The sequence below is a fragment of the Bubalus kerabau genome, chromosome 2 (genome assembly GCF_029407905.1).
Source record: "Bubalus kerabau isolate K-KA32 ecotype Philippines breed swamp buffalo chromosome 2, PCC_UOA_SB_1v2, whole genome shotgun sequence".
NCBI lineage: Eukaryota > Metazoa > Chordata > Mammalia > Artiodactyla > Bovidae > Bubalus > Bubalus kerabau.
This window is the reverse complement of record NC_073625.1, coordinates 173,379,020-173,397,534: the sequence shown is the minus strand read 5'-3', so window position 1 is coordinate 173,397,534 and position 18,515 is coordinate 173,379,020. Positions and strand designations below refer to the sequence as shown.

General features: G+C 47.7%; 1 protein-coding gene across 1 annotated transcript in view; it reads left to right on the top strand.

Moving 5' to 3' along the window:
- Window positions 1–1,613: 1,613 nt before the first annotated feature.
- GRK7 (G protein-coupled receptor kinase 7) overlaps window positions 1,614–18,515 on the top strand; it is a 40,345-nt gene continuing 23,443 nt past the window's right edge. Inside the window, exons 1-2 of the mRNA XM_055570363.1 lie at window positions 1,614–2,225; window positions 3,774–4,211. Of these exons, the coding sequence (XP_055426338.1) occupies window positions 1,614–2,225; window positions 3,774–4,211 (1,050 nt within the window). The remainder of the gene's footprint in view (window positions 2,226–3,773; window positions 4,212–18,515) is intronic.

The following is an 18,515-nucleotide window of genomic DNA, read 5'->3' as shown; positions in this document are numbered from 1 at the left end:
TTTAAAATAAACAAAAGAACCTTACTCTTAAAAAAAAACAAAACAAAACAGGAAAGTCATTTCCCACTTAGGGGAGAGTCTCCGATTGATTTTTCTCGACTCAGAAATGTGAGCCTGGGATGACCCGTCAAGGACAAAAAAAAAAAAAGTACCAACATTTTTAGTGTCGGTTGCAAAGCAGATGATGGTTCCGAACAGTGGTCACTCATGCAGATCCTCCACCTCTGCACTGGTCCGATGGTTTACAGCGCAGCAGTGCAGAGCCAAAGGGCACCCACGAGTTCATTACATAATTCTTGGTAGCGTGAGGCCAAGCGCATATCTGCTCCGGGGGCCAGGCGGCAGGCTCTGCTCAGGCCCACCATGGCCATCACAGTGATGTTTTGACAGAGAGTGTGCTAGAGGTTGTTTGTTTGGAAAAAGACTGACCAGCTCTTTTTTTTTTTCCCCCATCCCCCTTCCTCTCTCTCTTTTTTCCCTTTTAAACACTCTGGCATAATACTGAATGACTTTGTTTTTAAGCTGCCTTAGCCTTGCTTTGTGAAGAAAAAGCCCGAGAATTCTCTCCCTGTAGGACACAAGTGTTATTTTTGGAGCAGAGATTCTTAGCCTGATCTCTGTCTAAACCAATTTCTGTTCTTTGTGAGGTCGTGGTCTGGGGCAGCTCAGAGTCATCTCCATGGAGGGAAGCTTCCTGGTTTCATGAGGCAGCCTGGGCCGAGGTGTCCAGGGGCCATGCCTGGAACATCCCTGCTTGGGGTCTCCACACACAGCTCCTTTGCTCTCAGGTCCCCTTCATTAGGCTTGTGCCCTTGGGAGAGTCTGGGCCACCTGCCGTGAAGTGGGCGACTTCCCTGCTGATGTCATTTCACAGGATGTTCTGGGTCAAGGTGACCCTCCCCTTTTAACAGGGTACTGTAGGTCACAGACTCCTCAGAACTAAGGCAGCCATGTCTTGAAGATCTCCACAGGCACTTGAGGGTGCCACCGGCCATGGGAGAGCCACAGCCCCTGCCCTGAGAGTCACGACCTGGGCCTCTGGGAACATGTCCAGTGACTCGCAGCTCAGAGCATCCCCTTCTGTAACCTGCTCTGTATCAGGCTGCTAGACCGGGGGAAGGAAAACCTCTCCAGCTTCTCACAGCTCCTCTTCCTGACCCGTCACTCCTAGGGGTTTACAGAGCTTGCAGTTGCTGGGAAATGTAAAATCAGACACAGTTGAAAACACTGCTGTCAACAGCAAACAGCGCATCACCGTAGAATGAGTCTTTTCCTTTGGTGATTGGTCACTGGATGCAGGAAGCAGGTGTGAGGAACAAGGCCCGGGGATGAACAGGTAGACCCTGCAGGTGTTCCAGGTTGCTGGGTGATCCGTGATGCACCCGTCCCTGGCCAGCTATACATAGCCAGCAAAGCTTCTTACTAGAGAAACCTCTTTCCTCACCCTCCACCAGTCCCATCCGTCACCCCAAAGATTCGCTGTAAATCCCCTGGAAGTCACTGCGTCTCGGATCAGAGAGCTGCCAGCTGGCCCCGGGCCTGACCGCGTCCCTACCGCCGCCGCTCTCCATCCTTCCTTGTCTGTACCAGGGGAGCACGATCGGTGCTCAGCCATGGTCGACATGGGGGGCCTGGACAACCTGATCGCCAACACGGCCTACCTGCAGGCTCGGAAGTCCTCGGACGCCGACAGCAAGGAGCTGCAGCGCCGGCGCCGGAGCCTGATGCTGCCCGGGCCGCAGAGCTGCGAGCAGCTCCGCCAGGCCCTGGCCACCGACTTCCATAGTCTGTGCGAGCAGCAGCCTATTGGCCGCCGCCTCTTCCGGGACTTCCTGGCCACGGTGCCTGCGTACCAGGAGGCCAGGGGCTTTCTGGAGGAGGTGCAGAGCTGGGAGCTGGCCGAAGAGGGCCCCGCCAAGGGCAACGCGCTGCAGGGGCTGGTGACCACTTGTGCCGCCGCCCCTGTCCCGGGGCACCCACACCCCTTCTTCAGCCCAGCTCTGGTCACCAAGTGCCAAGCAGCCACCAACATCGACGATCGAGCATCCCTGGTGGAGCTGGCCAAGGCCGAGGTCATGGCCTTCCTGCAGGACCAGCCCTTCCGGGAGTTCCTGGCCAGCTCCTTCTATGACAAGTTTCTGCAATGGAAAGTCTTCGAGATGCAGCCAGTGTCAGACAAGTACTTTGAAGAGTTCCGGGTGCTGGGGAAAGGTGGTTTCGGGGAGGTAAGTGTCTGCGAGGAGCCAGGCTGAAAGAGGAGATAGACGGCATAATAGAGTTCTGTTTGGCTTCTTTTTGTCTTCTTTTTAATCTTAAGGGATCTTAGAACTAATTTCAGTGCCACATGTGGAGAAAGCATTCCTAGCTTGCTCTCACCTCTTCTTTCTTGTCGCTGGGTGAAATAAAGTGAGAATGCCATAGGAAAAACAAACAAGATGTGGAACTGGCCAGGAATCATAATCATGGGGTTTCCAGGAGGCAGGAACACTCTGAAATGCCCCTTTGGTGAATGATATCAAGATATCAATACAATGGGAGAGTTCCCTTCCCCTTTACTTGTGCTCATGGAGGTAATTTGAGAAAAACTTCAGGTATCTAAGAAAACAATCATCTTGAATTAGAGTCTATAAATCTGTTTTGCACCTCTGCTGTGTTCAGCTTTTTTTTTTTTTAAGAACAAAAAAAAATTCTTTGAGATGAAATTTGCATAAGATTAGCCATTAACCATTTTCAGGTGTATAATTTAATAGCATTTAATACATTACAATGTTATGCAGTCATCATCTCTAGTTCCATTTTCAATACTCCTGTGCCCATTAACAGCTACTTCCCCACCCCAACCCCCAAGCTCCTGGCAGCCTCTGGGCTACTTTCTGCCTCTATGGACTTGCCTATTCTGATGTTTCATATAGATGGAGTCATACAATATGTGAGCTTTTGTCTCTGAATTCTTTCGCTGAAAAGTGTACTTTTGCTGAGTAGTGTTTTGGAGGTTCATTCACCTTGTAGCGCGGATCAATACTTCATTCCACTGTATGGGAATACTACATTTCATGTATCCGTTCATCTATTGATGGACAGTTGGGTTGTTTCTGCCTTTTGGCTATCGTGATAGTGCTGCTGTAAATATTTATGTACAAGTATTTGTTTGAATACCTGCTTTCATTTCTGTTTCATATGTGGCGAGGAGTGGAATTGCTGGGTCTTATCTTAGGGCAATTCTGTGTTTAACTTTTTGGGAAATCACCAAAGTCTTCATGTTTTAAGTTCCCTCCAGCAATGCATGAGGGCTTCCCTGGTGGCTCAGTAGTAAAGAATCCATCTACCAATGCAAGAGACGTGGGTTTGATCCCTGGGTCAGAAAGATCCCCTGGAGAAGAAAGTGGCACTCCAGTATTCTTGCCTGGAAAATCCCATGGACAGAGGAATCTGGTGAGCTACAGTCCATGGTGTCGCAAAGAGTCGGGCACAACTTAGCAACTAAACAACAACAAGCAATGCATGAGTGTTTCAGTTTTTCCACATTCTGGCCAACACTTGTTATTCCTTTTTTTTTTAATGGCCCATTTAGTATGCGTCACATGATACCTCACTGTGGTCGAAGCTCCTTCTCCAAGAACGCTCTCACTCACAGCTTTTCTTTCCTCAGTAAGCCTGCTATCTTGCCACCTTGATTGGTTTCTGCCCCCCCATCCTCTGTATCCTCTACTCCCTTCCTCTCTCCACTGCTGTCTATTTCTACCTCTTCTTTTCCCTTTCTTTCTCTTCTTAAGGTATGTGCTGTCCAGGTGAAAAACACCGGTAAGATGTATGCCTGTAAGAAACTGGACAAGAAGCGACTGAAGAAGAAAAATGGTGAGAAAATGGCTCTCTTGGAAAAGGAAATCTTGGAGAGGGTCAGCAGCCCGTTCATTGTCTCTCTGGCATACGCCTTTGAGAGCAAGTCCCATCTCTGCCTGGTGATGAGCCTGATGAATGGTGGAGACCTCAAGTTCCACATCTACAGCGTGGGTGAACCAGGCCTGGACATGAGCAGGGTGGTCTTCTACTCGGCCCAGATGACCTGTGGCGTGCTGCACCTCCACTCCCTCGGCATCGTCTATCGGGACATGAAACCCGAGAACGTGCTTCTGGATGACCTCGGCAACTGCAGACTGTCTGACCTGGGGCTGGCCGTGCAGATCCAGGATGGTAAACCCATCACCCAGAGGGTGAGTGAGCCTCCACTGGCCCAAAGGTGGGCCACAGAGTCAGAGAGGAAGGGAGAAAGCTGTTCTTTCCCAGGGCAGACAGAGCCTTGGACTTAATGCTTCTAATTTTCTTGTTCCTAAACCCCTTGTGCTGTCATTTGCCTTAAGTGGTGTAAGAGGATTAGCTTTACTGGCTCTTTGAGGTCTACTTTGCTCTCCTCTCATTGGAAGCAGAGGGTAGCCTTCTTTGTGAATTGGAGGTGGTCTGTGCCTTCACCATAGATGGCAAGAGCTGAATCCATAGCCAGAAGCTAGGTATGTCCTGCCCATGACCACCTCCCTGGTGCTGTGTTCCTGCGTCAGTAGAGCTTTGATTTCCTCTTCGGGAAGATTTTAGGGGCTGGACCCTAAAACTCTAACCCCACTCCAGTACTTTTGCCTGGAAAATCCCATGGATGGAGGAGCCTGGTAGGCTGCAGTCCATGGGGTCGCTAGAGTCGGACAGGACTGAGCGACTTCACTTTCACTTTTCACTTTCATGCATTGGAGAAGGAAATGGCAACCCACTCCAGTGTTCTTGCTTGGAGAATCCCAGGGACGGGGGAGCCTGGTGGGCTGCCGTCTATGGGGTCGCACAGAGTTGGACACGACTAAAGCGACGCAGCAGCAGCAGCAGCAGAAGGTAAAATTTAATAGGATAATAAATAGAAGAAACCCCAACACTTAGCCCATTAAATATCTCCTTTCCTGTTGAGTGCACAATGGAGAAATGTTTTACATTGGACAAAGGTGAAATTTTAAATGAAAAGATATATACAAGTCAACAAAGGCAACTGATGTTTATTTTGATCAGTTTGGTCCAAAGAGACTTGCAGAGAATTCTTTGATTAAAAAAGGGATTATAAGAATATTAATTCTTATATGTTAAGATTAATTCTTATATCCCATTATGTTAAGTGATCAATACAAAAATCTCTCAAATTCTGACAGGTCTTTACTATTGAGTTTCTGTGCACAAAGATGGGAGAAGTCCCAGGAAGATAAAGGCTCAAGTCAGGTTCCTAAATATACACTTAAAACTTTTGTTTCTGCGCAGTTTCCAGCTTGCAAGGCAGAGAGGACAATCAGGCAAGGAAGTGAGAAAAATCATGGCAAGTTTGGGAAACTGAAGGTGATTTTATATGGCTATAATGGAAGGAATGTTGACAAGACGTGTAGGGCTCAGATCATGCAAAGACATTGGAATTCTTTTCTTGTGAGGGACAAGAAGCTATTGAAGGAATTTTTAAAAAGGAATGACATGATCAGATTTGCATTCTTTTAGACACCAGTTTGATCGTAGATGGGAAGCAGAGGAGCTAGCATATGCAGTGGTGCAGGAAGAAATGATGGCGCCTATGTAAGACATTAGGACTGATGAAGTGGGAAGGAAATCAGAGCTGTTGGAAAGAGACTTGTTGGGATTTCAGGACCAGCTGAGTATGAGCGTGAGGAATGGGGAAGGTCCCTAGCTCCAGTGACTAGAAGGAAGAAAACAGTTATGGGAAAGCTGGAAAGTTTAATTGTGAGTATAGTATATATAAGGCTCTTCTATGACAGGCAGGTGCTGTGATGAAAGGTCTGAGTTAGACACTGGAATTTGGAGTCATCATGGCTTGGGAAGCAGGAGACACCACTGGATTGTTTGAGAAACAGTGGAGGACAGTCTTTTGGACTCTGTGGGAGAGGGAGAGGGTGGGATGATTTGGGAGAATGGCATTGAAATATGTATAATATCATATATGAAATGAGTCGCCAGTCCAGATTCGATGCACGATACTGGATGCTTGGGGCTGGTGCACTGGGACCACCCAGAGGGATGGTATGGGGAGGGAGGAGGGAGGAGGGTTCAGGATGGGGAACGCATGTATGCCTGTGGCTGATTCATTGCGATATATGGCAGAACCAATACAATATTGTAAAGTTTAAAAATAAAATAAAATTAAAAAAAAAAAAGGAAAGAAAAACGCCTGACACAAAGAAAAAAAAAAAGAGAAACAGTGGAGGAAGAGGACCAAGGAATAGCAACGTGTACGGGGTGTGGAAGAAGAGGGGTCTTGAAGAGATTAAAGAAGTAGGATGAAAATGGCAGAGTCATTGGACCTGTATCAGTTAAGTGTTGATTTCACTAGCAATAATAGAAAACCCAAATAACAGTGGATTAAACAAGAGAAAGGGTTATTTTTCTTATGTAACAAGTCGTGTAGAGATAAGGATGACTGATATTAGTTCCGCAGCTATGGGATAATGGCAGAAATCACATCTCTGTGATTTTGTCCTTTTCCATGTGTTGCAAAATGGCTGCTCTAGCCCCAACCATCAAGTCTAGGCAGAGAAAGGAGGAAGGGTCAGGAGTAAATAGGGATGCCCACAGCAACTGAATATATCTCCCTCTAAGGAACTTCCCTAGAAGGCCCATCTGACAGCTTCCATTTAAATCTCATTGGCTAGGACATTTATCTGGCCACCCCACCTGCAGGGGCAGCTGATAAATGACTTTTTTTGTTTTTGCTTTTTTGAGAGGGAGAGAGGAATTCTAGTTACTAAGGAAGGAGAGCAAGTAACTACTAAGGAATATGGAGCAAGTAACTGGCGGCCTCTGCCACAGGAGCCAAAGGAAAAGAGGATTTAAGGGAGGAGTGTGGCCAGCACTGTTAAGTACTGCCAAGAGGTCACACAGACTGTGGGGTTTGACAATCTGGAAACCACAGAGTCCTCAGGAAGAGAGGTTTTCAAGGTCAAAACTCAGATGGCAGAGGTTGGATTGACCTGGAAGTAAAGAGTGAGATGAAGGAAGGAGCAAGATGGAGTTTTAAGTAGGGAGACTGGAGATTTAGATGCTGAGGCTAGAAGCAGAAGAGAGGACTTCCCTGTCAGTCCAGTGGTTAAGACTCTGCACTCCCAAGAACAACGGGGCCTGGGTTTGATCCCTGGTAAGGGAACTAGGATTCTACATACCTTATGGCTTAAAACCGAAAATAGTGGGAAAAATAAAAAAGATTCGGGAGATAAATTGCTGGTCATGTAGAAAGGAAAGAGGCTGAACGAAGGTGGAGAAATTGAGAAAGCGGTGGAGAAGGATGGAGAACTTCAGTATAACTATCTCCTAAGTAGAGGTGGAGGAAGCAAGAAGATGGGGAGGAAGCAGAGTGTTTGCCTCCCTGGGACTTTACTATGAAAAGAGAAACACCGTGAATGCATGTCTATCAATGCACAAAAAATCAGAAGTGTACTACTTCAGTATATTATTTTGAATTTGTATTGCTGATTATGCAGAGAGGAAGTGTTCCCTCTGAGCGTCCCATGTGCATGCATCATGCTGACGGGTGGCACCGTCTCCACCTTGCTGAAGGATGAGGAGACACACAGCTCAATCTCTTGTAAATCCCTTCTCAGTCTTCCTCCAGCTCTGTTCATGGGCCAAGAGAATATTTAGGGACAGTTCCTCCTGCATCCAGCTCTCTGGCTCTTTTGGAACCTGCAGGAAGCTTTTTGTGCCTCCTCAATATTGTCCACTATAACGAAGGCAGTTGGTGGAGTTTAAGGCTTCCCAGGTGGTGTTAGTGGTAAAGAACCTGCCTGCCAGTGCAGGAGACATAAGAGATGTGGGTTCAACCCTGGGTCAGGAAGATCCCCTGGAGGAGGGCATGGAAACTCCAGTATTCTTGCCAGGAGAATCCCATGGACAGAGGCGCCTGGTAGGCTATGATCCATAGGGTTGCACAGAGTCAGACACAACTGAAGCAACTTAGCATGCGTGCACACAATGCCTAGAGGCCTCTCACCCTTTGCCTTTTCTGAGTCCCTCTTTGTCCCAAGAGACCAGACTTCTGGGTTTAGACCACTTGCCCCATCCAAGAAAGTATGCCCTGGTCCTTGGACCTGCCTCTGAAGCCCAGGGGGATTTTCAGGAAGGATGGAGGGGAAAAAAGGGGGTCAGAGAGATTTAGAAAGCCACAGAAAGAAAGAAAAAAGAAAAGCATTCCTCCTTCACTGTTTACCGGTCTACATAGCTAAGTGAAGCCCTTCAGTATCCTACTTACTGCAGTTCCCACACAATAACTGGGCCCCCAAGTGGATTTTCAGAGAAGGCAATGGCGCCCCACTCCAGTACTCTTGCCTGGAAAATCCCATGGACGGAGGAGCCTGGTAGGCTGCAGTCCATGGGGTCGCTAAGAGTCGGACACAACTGAGCGACTTCACTTTCACTTTTCACTTTTCTGCATTGGAGAAGGAAATGGCAACCCACTCCAGTGTTCTTGCCTGGAGAATTCCAGGGACGGGGGAGCCTCGTTGGCTGCCGTCTATGGGGTCACACAGAGTCGGACACGACTGAAGGGACTTAGCAGCAGCAAGTGGATTTTAAATCATTATACTCACAATCCATTTCACAGAAGAAATGAAAAGCAACATATTTTATCTTCTGTAGCTAACTAATGTTTTGATGTCAAGAAACCATATAAAGAATTACTGGGTCTTCCCTGGTGGTGCAGTAGCTAAGACTCTGCACTCCCAATGCAGGGAGCCCAGGTTTGATCCCTAGTCAGGGAACTAGATCCCACATGTCACAGCTGAAGATCCTGCATGCCACAATGAAGATGGATGATCCCACATGCCCCAACTAGAACCTGGTGCAACCAAATAAAAACAAAATTTTTAAGTACAGATCTCACTATATTCCCAGAGTATGATCAGCTGAATGAAGGTAGAACTGTAAAGAAAAGTCCTGCTAAATTTTTGCATAAATGTAAGGAAACCCACAAGAACATTTCGACACTGATTGGACCCTATCAAAGGAAAGCATGTATCATTTTGCCTTACAGGGAAATTGCATTTGTGAGATAATTCTATAACGTGGATTAAAAAGACTTTGAACAACAGTTGTGCAGAGCTGAAGGAGCAAACTCAAACGACGAGGCATGCAGCGTAAGAAGTGAAGCGAGTGCCGTGGACCCCAGAACAGAGTGAGCACTTCCATCTAAGGAGGGAAGCCACTCCTCGTGTCCAGTGACCACACTGTGAGAACAGAGATCCAAAGCTCTGGCTCTTTTTTCTTTAATATTTATTCATTCATTTATTTATTTTTGGGTGCACTGGGTCTTCGTTGCTGCACACAGGCTTTCTCTAGTTGCAGCGAGGGGGCCACTCTCTAGTTGCGGTGCTCAGACTTCTCATTGCTGTGGCTTTTCTTGTTGTGAAGCAGGGGCTCTGGGCTCACAGGCTTCAGTAGTCATGGTGCACAGGTTTAGCTGCCCTGCAGCATGTGGGATCCTAGTTCCCAGGCCAAGAATTGAACCCGTGTCCTCTGCATTAGCAGGCGAGTTCTCATCCACTGGATCACCAGAGAAGTCCCCTGACTTTTTAAAACAGAAAGGGACACCTGTGAATTTTTGAGAAGCGTCTTGCTTTTAAAATGAGGACAATTCATTAAAAAGAATGCATTTGAATTAGTTCTAATGAGGTGGCTGAAACTGGAGCCTATTATACACAGTGAAGTAAATCAGAAAGAAAAACACCAATACAGTATACTAACGCATATATATGGAATTTAGAAAGATGGTAACGATGACCCTATATGCGAGACAGCAAAAGAGACACAGATGTAAAGAACAGTTTTTTGGACTCTGTGGAAGAAGGCGAGGGTGGGATGATTTGAGAGAATAGCATTGGAACATGTAAATTATCATATGTGAAACAGATTGCCAGTCCAGGTTCGATGCAGGGTGCTCGGAGCCGGTGCACTGGGATGACTCAGAGGGATGGGATGGGGAGGGAGGTGGGAGGGGGTTTCAGGATGGGGAACACATGTACACCTGTGGTGGATTCATGTCAATGTATGGCAAAAACCACTACAATATTGTAAAGTAATTAGCCTCCAATTAAAATAAATTAATTAATTTTAAAAACAGATAAATAAAATGAGGACAATTAATTCAAAATAATCGGGAATTCCCAATCCTCCTTTCCCCCACCTCACCCCCGTGGCAAATACAAGTCTATTTTCTGTGACCGCAAGTCTGTTTCTGCTTTGTAGAAACATTCATTTATGTCATATTTTAGATTCCACACATAATATCAAATGCTATGGTATCTATCTTTCTCTTTCTGACCTTTTTCACTTAACATGGTAATCTCAGGTGGCCTTATTTCATTCTTTTTTATGGCTGAGTAATATTCCATTGTGTATTTATACCACATCTTTTTTATCCATTCATCTGTCGGTGGGCATTTAGGTATCTTCCATGTCTTGGCTATTATGAATAGTGCTGCTGTGAACATAGGGGCATGTATCTTTTCAACTTATAGTTTTGTCTGGGTATACAGAGTGCTTCTTTAAGAAGATGATTAACAGCATATATGATGAATTGAAGTATGATGAATTACTGTAATAATCCCCACACGAGGTAATGAGAATTGAAGTATGGCCCTGGGCTCTGAACAGCCTTACTTCCAGAGTTCAGCTCTCTGGCTTCACCTAAGTTCCATCAAGACCCACATCTGTGTCTATTTCTCTTAAATCATGGCTGTCTTCGGTGGAAGAGGCCATGGTTATTGGGGGAATGGAGCCACTTCTAGAAGGTGATGCCCTTTGTCCAGTGGGTCTCCTTGGTTGCAGGTAGTTGGACAATGATTCACGAAGGAAAGGTGAGGGTAGTTCTGCTTGAGTCTGAGAAAGACTGAGGAAGACACACAACGAGAGGCAAGGATGCTTAAGAGCACTGGCTGGAATGCAGAGACCCTGGCTTCCTGTCCCAGACCTATCCCTGACTCGCTGAGTCAGCCATCTCAGGCAGGCCCCAGGACATCCTTAATCTATAAGATTTCATGAATTTATGAGATAGTCTTTGAATTATTTATAGGAAAAGACTCATAAACTCAGAAGATGAACATATGGCCTACGTTTTACTATGATTTACTGGGCTATCAATCATGGATCTTAAGGAACAAAGCGAAGTTACTCAAGAAAATGAAATTAATGATTTTCATAACTGAGAAGCCTAGCAGTTTGGCCTGATCCAGGGTCTGAGCAGTGTCGCTGAAAGCTCTCCCTCTGTGTCTCAGCTCTGCCTTCCTCAGTATTAGCCTCACTTTCACTCTCAGGGGCTCCTACGTGGAGGCCACCGGCAGCTCCATGCATATCTTAGCAACCAAACAGTCTCATGGAAAGGGAACAGAGTCTTAACCAATGGGCCACCAGGGAAGTCCCTCCATCCCTGTTTTCTATTGGAGAACACTTTCCCCTGTCCCCAATATTTATATAGGACAGAACTTCTCCCTAGCTCCTAAGAACAGAGACCTAGTCCTGGCTGGTGGAGTTGGATATGATTGGGCATGTAACTTGAGTTGTCCATTGAGAGTCTTCCCTGGGAATTTAAAGGACCTTTTGTAAAGAACTGGTTAAGACTCTGCACTTCCAATGCAGGGACCTTGGGTTTGATTGCTGGTTGGGGAACGGAGATCCAAAATGCCACACCACAAGGCCAAAAGAAAACAAGAAAATAGGGATGGAAGAGAATGGGAATGGAATTCGGATAGACAGAAATAGTGGATGCCCTTAATAACTGCTCGATGGTTTGGAAACTTTCTGACCTCTTACTTAAGTGATGACAGCAGCTAGATAGAGCCTTTACAAAAAGATGTTACAAGGTAGGGGCTGTTATTAGCTCCATTTTACAGATGGAGAAGTCGAAACTCAGGTTAAGTTACCCATCCAAAGTCACATTGCTCATATGTGAGATGAACCCAGGTATGCCAGATTCAAGAGCACTTATAGTTTTGACTCCACCTTGACACGACTGAGCGACTGAACTGAACTGAACTGTCAAATTCACACACAGGGCAGAATGTTGCCTCTGGTTTATAATGCTGTAAAAGACCCTCCACTGAATAAAACTCAGAATGAGTGTGTGTGATGACGCATAACTTCCTGAGTCTGGTCTGACATGTACACCAATCTCAGGCCTAGTTGAACCTCTGTTGGAGTTAAGACTTTGGAAAAGGAGCCCAACCTTTACAGGGAAACATGTGACTAATATTTCAGAGTCAGGCTCCCACAGCCCAACACAATATCATTAACTGTGGTCCCAGCCACCCTCAGTATTCACCTATAATAAATGTGATAAGCACTCCAGCCTGTTTTCAGCTGACATTCACATGCACACATTAAAACTAACTCTTGGCAGTTTTAGAGATATGAGGTAAATATAATAGGAAAATCAGGCAGTGGGGCTTGTGCCAGGACTTTTCAAGTTCAATGTTCTATGTGGAGAGCAATGACCTTCAGATTTTAAAGAACATGATTCAATCCTTAAAACTTGCTATTTTGTCAGGAATTAGAATGAAATTAGCCCAGTGACCCAAGAGCTCATGACATGTTTGGTTACCTTGCCCTACCTCTGATCAGTTCTTCACACTCAGAAGGATGATGGATGACAGAGTTTCAGCATTACATTTATTTTCTGAATATTTATTTATTTGGCTGCATCGGGTCTTAGTTGCTGCATGAGATATTTATTGAGTCATGTGAGATCTTTTGGAGAAGGCAATGGCACCCCACTCCAGTACTCTTGCCTGGAAAATCCCATGGACGGAGGAACCTGGTAGGCTGCAGTCCATGGGGTCGCTAAGAGTCGGACATGACTGAGCAACTTCACTTTCACTTTTCACTTTCATGCATTGGAGAAGGAAATGGCAACCCACTCCAGTGTTCTTGCCTGGAGAATCCCAGGGACGGGGGAGCCTGGTGGGCTGCCGTCTATGGGGTTGCACAAAATCAGACACAACTGAAGCGACTTAGCAGCAGTGAGATCTTTTGTTCAGGTGCCTGGACTCTCTAGTTGTGGCATGCAAGTTCAGTAGTTGTGATGCATGGGCTTAGTTGCTCTGTGGCACGTGGGATCTTAGTTCCCTTACCAGGGATCAAACCTGTGTCCCCTGCATTGCAAGCTGGATTATTAACCACTGGACCACCAGGGAAGTCCCAGCCATCATATTTATTTTGAAGCTCTTATTGTGTTGAATAAAATGCTAGGGACACACTGATTTTTAAAAGATCTCTGAGTATGTTTCAATTACTTGAAACAGCAACAAAGACCCAGCATTGCTGGGTTGACAACTACATATATCATAGCCCTTATGACCCTGCTCCAAGTATTTTTCTCTTTGAGAATTTACTTCTGAGAACCACACAGGACAGGCATTCTGGTTCCTGTATTGTCACATGCTGGTCTCCACCAAAACTCCCTCAAAAAACAATAAAATAAAATAAGGCATGGAGCCATGAGCAAAAAGAGACATTTCTTGCCCTCATGGAGCTTACAGTCTAGTGAAGGAGACAGAACTTCATTTCACCCGATGAATGTAACCTTTCAAGGATGACAAGTGCTGTGAAGATGTGGTACATGGGGCTCTTCAGGGAGGATTTGTTAACACGTGAGACTCTGGGGCTTCCCAGGTGGCTCTGTGGTAAAGAACCTGCCCACAATGCGGGAGCCACAGGAGACTAAGTTTCGATCTCTGGGTTGGAAAGATTCTCTGGAGGAGGGCATGGCAACCCACTCCAGTATTTTTGCCTGGAGAATCCCATGGACAGAGGGGCCTGGCAGGCTACAGTCCATAGGGTCACAAAGAGTCAGACGTGACTGAAGTGAGCCCACTCGCATGTGAGGCTCTGAGCATCAGCCACAGGGGAAATACAACTCACTAACATCAGAAAGAAGATAGAAATTGACTCTGCAAAGCAGTTTGGGTGGTGTCTTGGTAGGCGTCACTAGAAACTGACTCAGAAACAGATTTCCATGTGGAGGATTTATTTATCTATTTTCAAAATTTTATTATTTATTTATAGCAACGCTGGGTCTTCGTTGCTGTGAGCGGGCTACTCTGAGGTTGTGGTGTGTGGTCTTCTTATAATAGTGGTTTCTCCTGTTGCAGAGCACTGGCTCTAGGGCGCAGACTCACTAGTTGTGGCCCACAGGCTTATTGCTCCGAGGCATGTGGACTCTTCCTGGGGCAGGAATCGAACACGGATCCCCTGCATTGGCAGGCGGATTCTCAATCACTGGACCACTAGGGAAGTCCCTGAAAGCCTTTGAAAGTGTTTAACCAAAGCAGGCAAAGAGTTTAGAATTCCATTTTGGAACAAAATGACTCCTTCTGAAGTGAAAGCAGATCAGAGGGGATTCATGTGGATTGTGGTTGTTTGCAATCCCGGTGAAAGATGATGGCAGCTTAGCCCACATGTGTCGGGGGGTGGAGGGGGTTGTGAGGGGTAGTCAGAGCACAGTGTTTGATTTGGAAAGAGATTCCAGAATGATCCGGCTTCAGTAGTGGTTTGGATGTGAGCTAAGGGAGAAAGGGGGTCAAGGTGATTTACTGGTGAGGTCATGTCACAGGTACTGACTTGGCCCCGAGTACAGACAAATGCCTGTCTTCATGAAGTCCACGACAGGGAAGAGACCATCAAGCCACAGCGCAGTGACAGTACAGCGGGCAAGCTGTCCCAGTTGGGTGTGCAGGAAGGTCACCAGCCCCAGCATGGGGTCAGGAAGGGCTTCCAGGAGGAAATGACAACCAAAGGCAGACTTGCAAGGCAAACAGAAGTGAGCCAGGTGAACCGAAAGGAAAGTGGGCTTGGCACAGGACTCAGCATAGGGTGGTGGTCTGCAACCGAGAGCAGTTTGGGCCCCCAGAGCATTATGAAAATGTCTGGAGACTTTTTGGTTTGCCATGAAGGGGGAACTGCTACTGGCTTCTAGTGGGTAGGGTCCAGGGAGGCTGTGAACATCTTACAATGTGCAGGACATCCCCTCCTGCTCCCCGCCCAAAGAGCACCCTCCATGTCCATAGTGCTTCAGTGGACAGCCCTGATCAGAGGCTTAGGGCTCAGCCACAGAACAGACTGACTCTGTAGCTGCCTCGAGTGTGAAGTCACAGGGCGTGAGGGGTGACAGCAAGTGCAACTGGAAAATGGGCGTATGTCAGGCCCTAGAGGGCTGGAGGAGTCAGACAAAGGCATTCGAACCCAATGCCAAGGGTACTGGGGAGCCATTGAAGATTTCCAGGCAGAGAAGTGACAAATCAGCTTTGGAAGAACAGTCAGGAAGAGGGAGTTGAAGGTAAAGAATAGGGGAATGCAGTGTTCATAGTAGTACTATCTACAAAAGCCAGGACATGGAAATACCCATCAACAGTCGGTTTAAGAAGTGATGTGTGTATATACACACACACACATATATGTATATATACACACATACATTAGAATATTACTTCTCCATACAAAAGAATGAAATCCTGCTTATATAGGGAAAGTAAAAAATAATATGGGCTTCCTGATATCTCAGACAGTAAAGAATCTGCCTGCAATGTGAGAGACCTGGGTTTGCTCCCTGGGTTGGGAAGATCCCCTGGAGAAGGGAATGGCAACCCACTCCAGTATTCTTGCCTGGAGAATCCCAGGGACAGAGGAGCCTGGCGGGCTGCAGTTCATGAGATCACAAAGAGTGAGATACAGAGAACAAACCTGTAGTTACCAAAGGAGAGAGGAAAGAGAATTTGACAGTCTGCACGGCTTGGTGTGTGGAGAGCAGGTTGGCCCTGGGTCTTCCCTGGGGACTGGGCAGGCTGGCACATTGTCTGTTGATTTGTGGCTGTGAGGAGAAAGAAGAGCCGTGAGATCTGCAGTCTGCAGCAGGAGGGGGCTGTCTTGCGAGATGATGCAATCCAGAGAACAACCAGTTGCCGCATCTTCTACTTTAAGGTAGACACGGGTTGGAGGCTCAGAGCATCCTTTCAGATCAAGTGCAGCTGATGAAATGCGGTCCACAGGATCAACGAGATGGAAGGACAGTGAGTTTGTCAACCTGGTTCTGCCATTTACTATGGCTGCTGTTTATAGAAAGCAGGCTGACCCCACACCTGGGGCACTTGGCTGTGGGGACAGTGAGGACTGACAGCCAGCCAAGCCAGGCAGACTGCCTTCTAATTGGCCCAGACTTGCTACTTAGGCTGGTCTTAGCCCTGCACTTAACCCCAGGCAAGTCATGCCTCTTCTCTGAGCCTGGTTAATACTGCTCGCCTCTTAGGCTTGATGAGAAGATTAAGGTAGATAAATGCCTAGCAGAGATAAGCCACTTGGTAGGCACTCAAAAAATGATTGCTATGATTATTCTACAAGAAGCCCAGCACCGAACCTGTTGTCGTGATCCCCGCTATTGCACTGTTTCTGCCTCACCGCAAAGGCGCTGGAGCTGCTCCAGGGACCTTGGCTGCTGTGCTTTTTCTCTGAGGGACGCAAAGAGCCAGCAGGACTCCAAGGCTGCAGCGGGGTGGGCAGTGGGTGAGGGCACAGCTCTCCTGCTAGCTGAGCCCAGCAGGCACACACCATCATCTTGCTTCCTCACAGCCATGTGGAGCTTTGTGATTTTATTCTGAGCCTTTTAGAGGCATCATGGAAAACAGGCATCAGCCTGCCACTGGACAGATTCAAAGAACATGAACCCACCCAAGGACACACTCCAGAGGAAGAACTACTGCTATTGATCTCTGATGATGTACCACGCTCATCTTTCAATCTGATGGAGTCTTAGAGGCTTCTGGGTTTTTTTGTGTGTGTGTAGCTGCCCTGCCTACAGGACCAGCTTTGGCTTGGTCGTGGCTAACACCTATTGAGGGTGTGAAACATGCCAGACTTTGCAAAAGCACTCAGTGTGTCTTATGGTTTTAATCTTCATCACGATCCTATGAGATCAGAGCTGTGAAGCTCAGAGAGATTGAGTAACTGGCCTGGGGGTGGCCAGCTAATAATGAGTAGAGCTGGGATGTGCACTAGAGCTGACTGACGCCAGACTGTATAGGTGCAGGATTTGTTCTTCAGGGACCCCTTTTCTGGATCTCCTCCTCCCAGGGCTGTCAGGGAGAGCAGCAAGGCCCCTCTGATGAGGTTCCCGCTCCGGCCCAGGAAGTTGCTTTCCCCGGCTGGCAGAAAGGAACAAGGCAGGCAGACGAGGAACAAAAGTTAGGCCGGCGGCGATCTGGAGGCTGCAGCCGGGGGCGCTGAGCACACAGGGCGGGGCCTCGGAGCAAAGTCCCCTGGGGTCCCGGGCCGCATTCCTCCGAGGTCTGCAAAGGCCACCGCTTAAAGGCGCAGAGGAGCAGCTGGGAACGAGAACAAAGCGGCCGGGCCCCCCTCGGAGGAAGGAAGGAGCGAGCCCCAGGAAACAGCTGATAGCGCTAAGCTCAGCTTGTTTTTTTTCCTCTGCTCAACAGTTCTCCTGCCACGGCAAACAAAAGATGTACATTCTGATTCCCTCTTCTGTTTGGATTGTGCTGTCGAGTGGATCTGGTCTGTGATAAACTGGGGGGAAGAGGATCCGCGGGCGGTTTCTTGCTCCGCTGGCCAGTTTGCTGGGCCATCGCGAGACGAGGAGATAGCTTCTTTGACCGCCTCTTTGTCCCGCGCGGCTCAGTAAATCCAGCCCGGCCTGGCCACACCCGGGGCCCGCGATACAGGCATTTCTTTTCCTGATGAACTGAAGATTGCCAACTTTGCAGGTTTACTGGGAACTGGCAGTGACCTTGACCTTGAAAGACCTGCACTGTACACACGGCTCGGCACGCTTGCTCGGGGGACACTTTTTTTATGGACGTGTAAAACTATTAAGACAAGAACTATGCCCTCTCATCCCCTCTGAAAGTCCACTCCCTGCTCTCATCACCGCGGCTGAGGTTACAGTTCACTCCTGCCCAGAGCCACCCTTGGACAACTCAGTGTGCAAGTTCCGCCCAGCCTGGACCCAGCCTCTTCGCTCTCAGGGACCCAGGGGTGAGAGTGACTACAGCTGAGGGTCAGGGGAAGCCGGCATCCGACAGCAAGAGCAAGGCAGGCAGGAGGTGTCCACACAGGTCCCCACAAGCTAGCTGGGATCCTGATGCTCGCCTGGGGTGTCCACCTTCCTCCAAGTCTGGATACCTGTAGGTGACAGGTGGCCCTGATGGGACTAAGCAACCCACGTGTGATGACAGTGGGAGATGCACCTCCTGCTGTCTGCTTGCAGGGGATTTGAACCTCCATCTGACTTCCCTGGTGGCTCAGTGGTAAAGAATCTCCCTGCCAATACAGGAGAAATGGGTTTAACCCTTGGGTGATAAAGACCCCCTAGAGAAGGAAATGGCAACCCACGCCAGTATTCTTGCCTGGGAAATCCCAAGGACAGAAGAGCCTGATGGGCTACAGACCATGGGGTCGCAAAAGAGTAGGACACAACTTAGCAACTTAAGAATAACAAG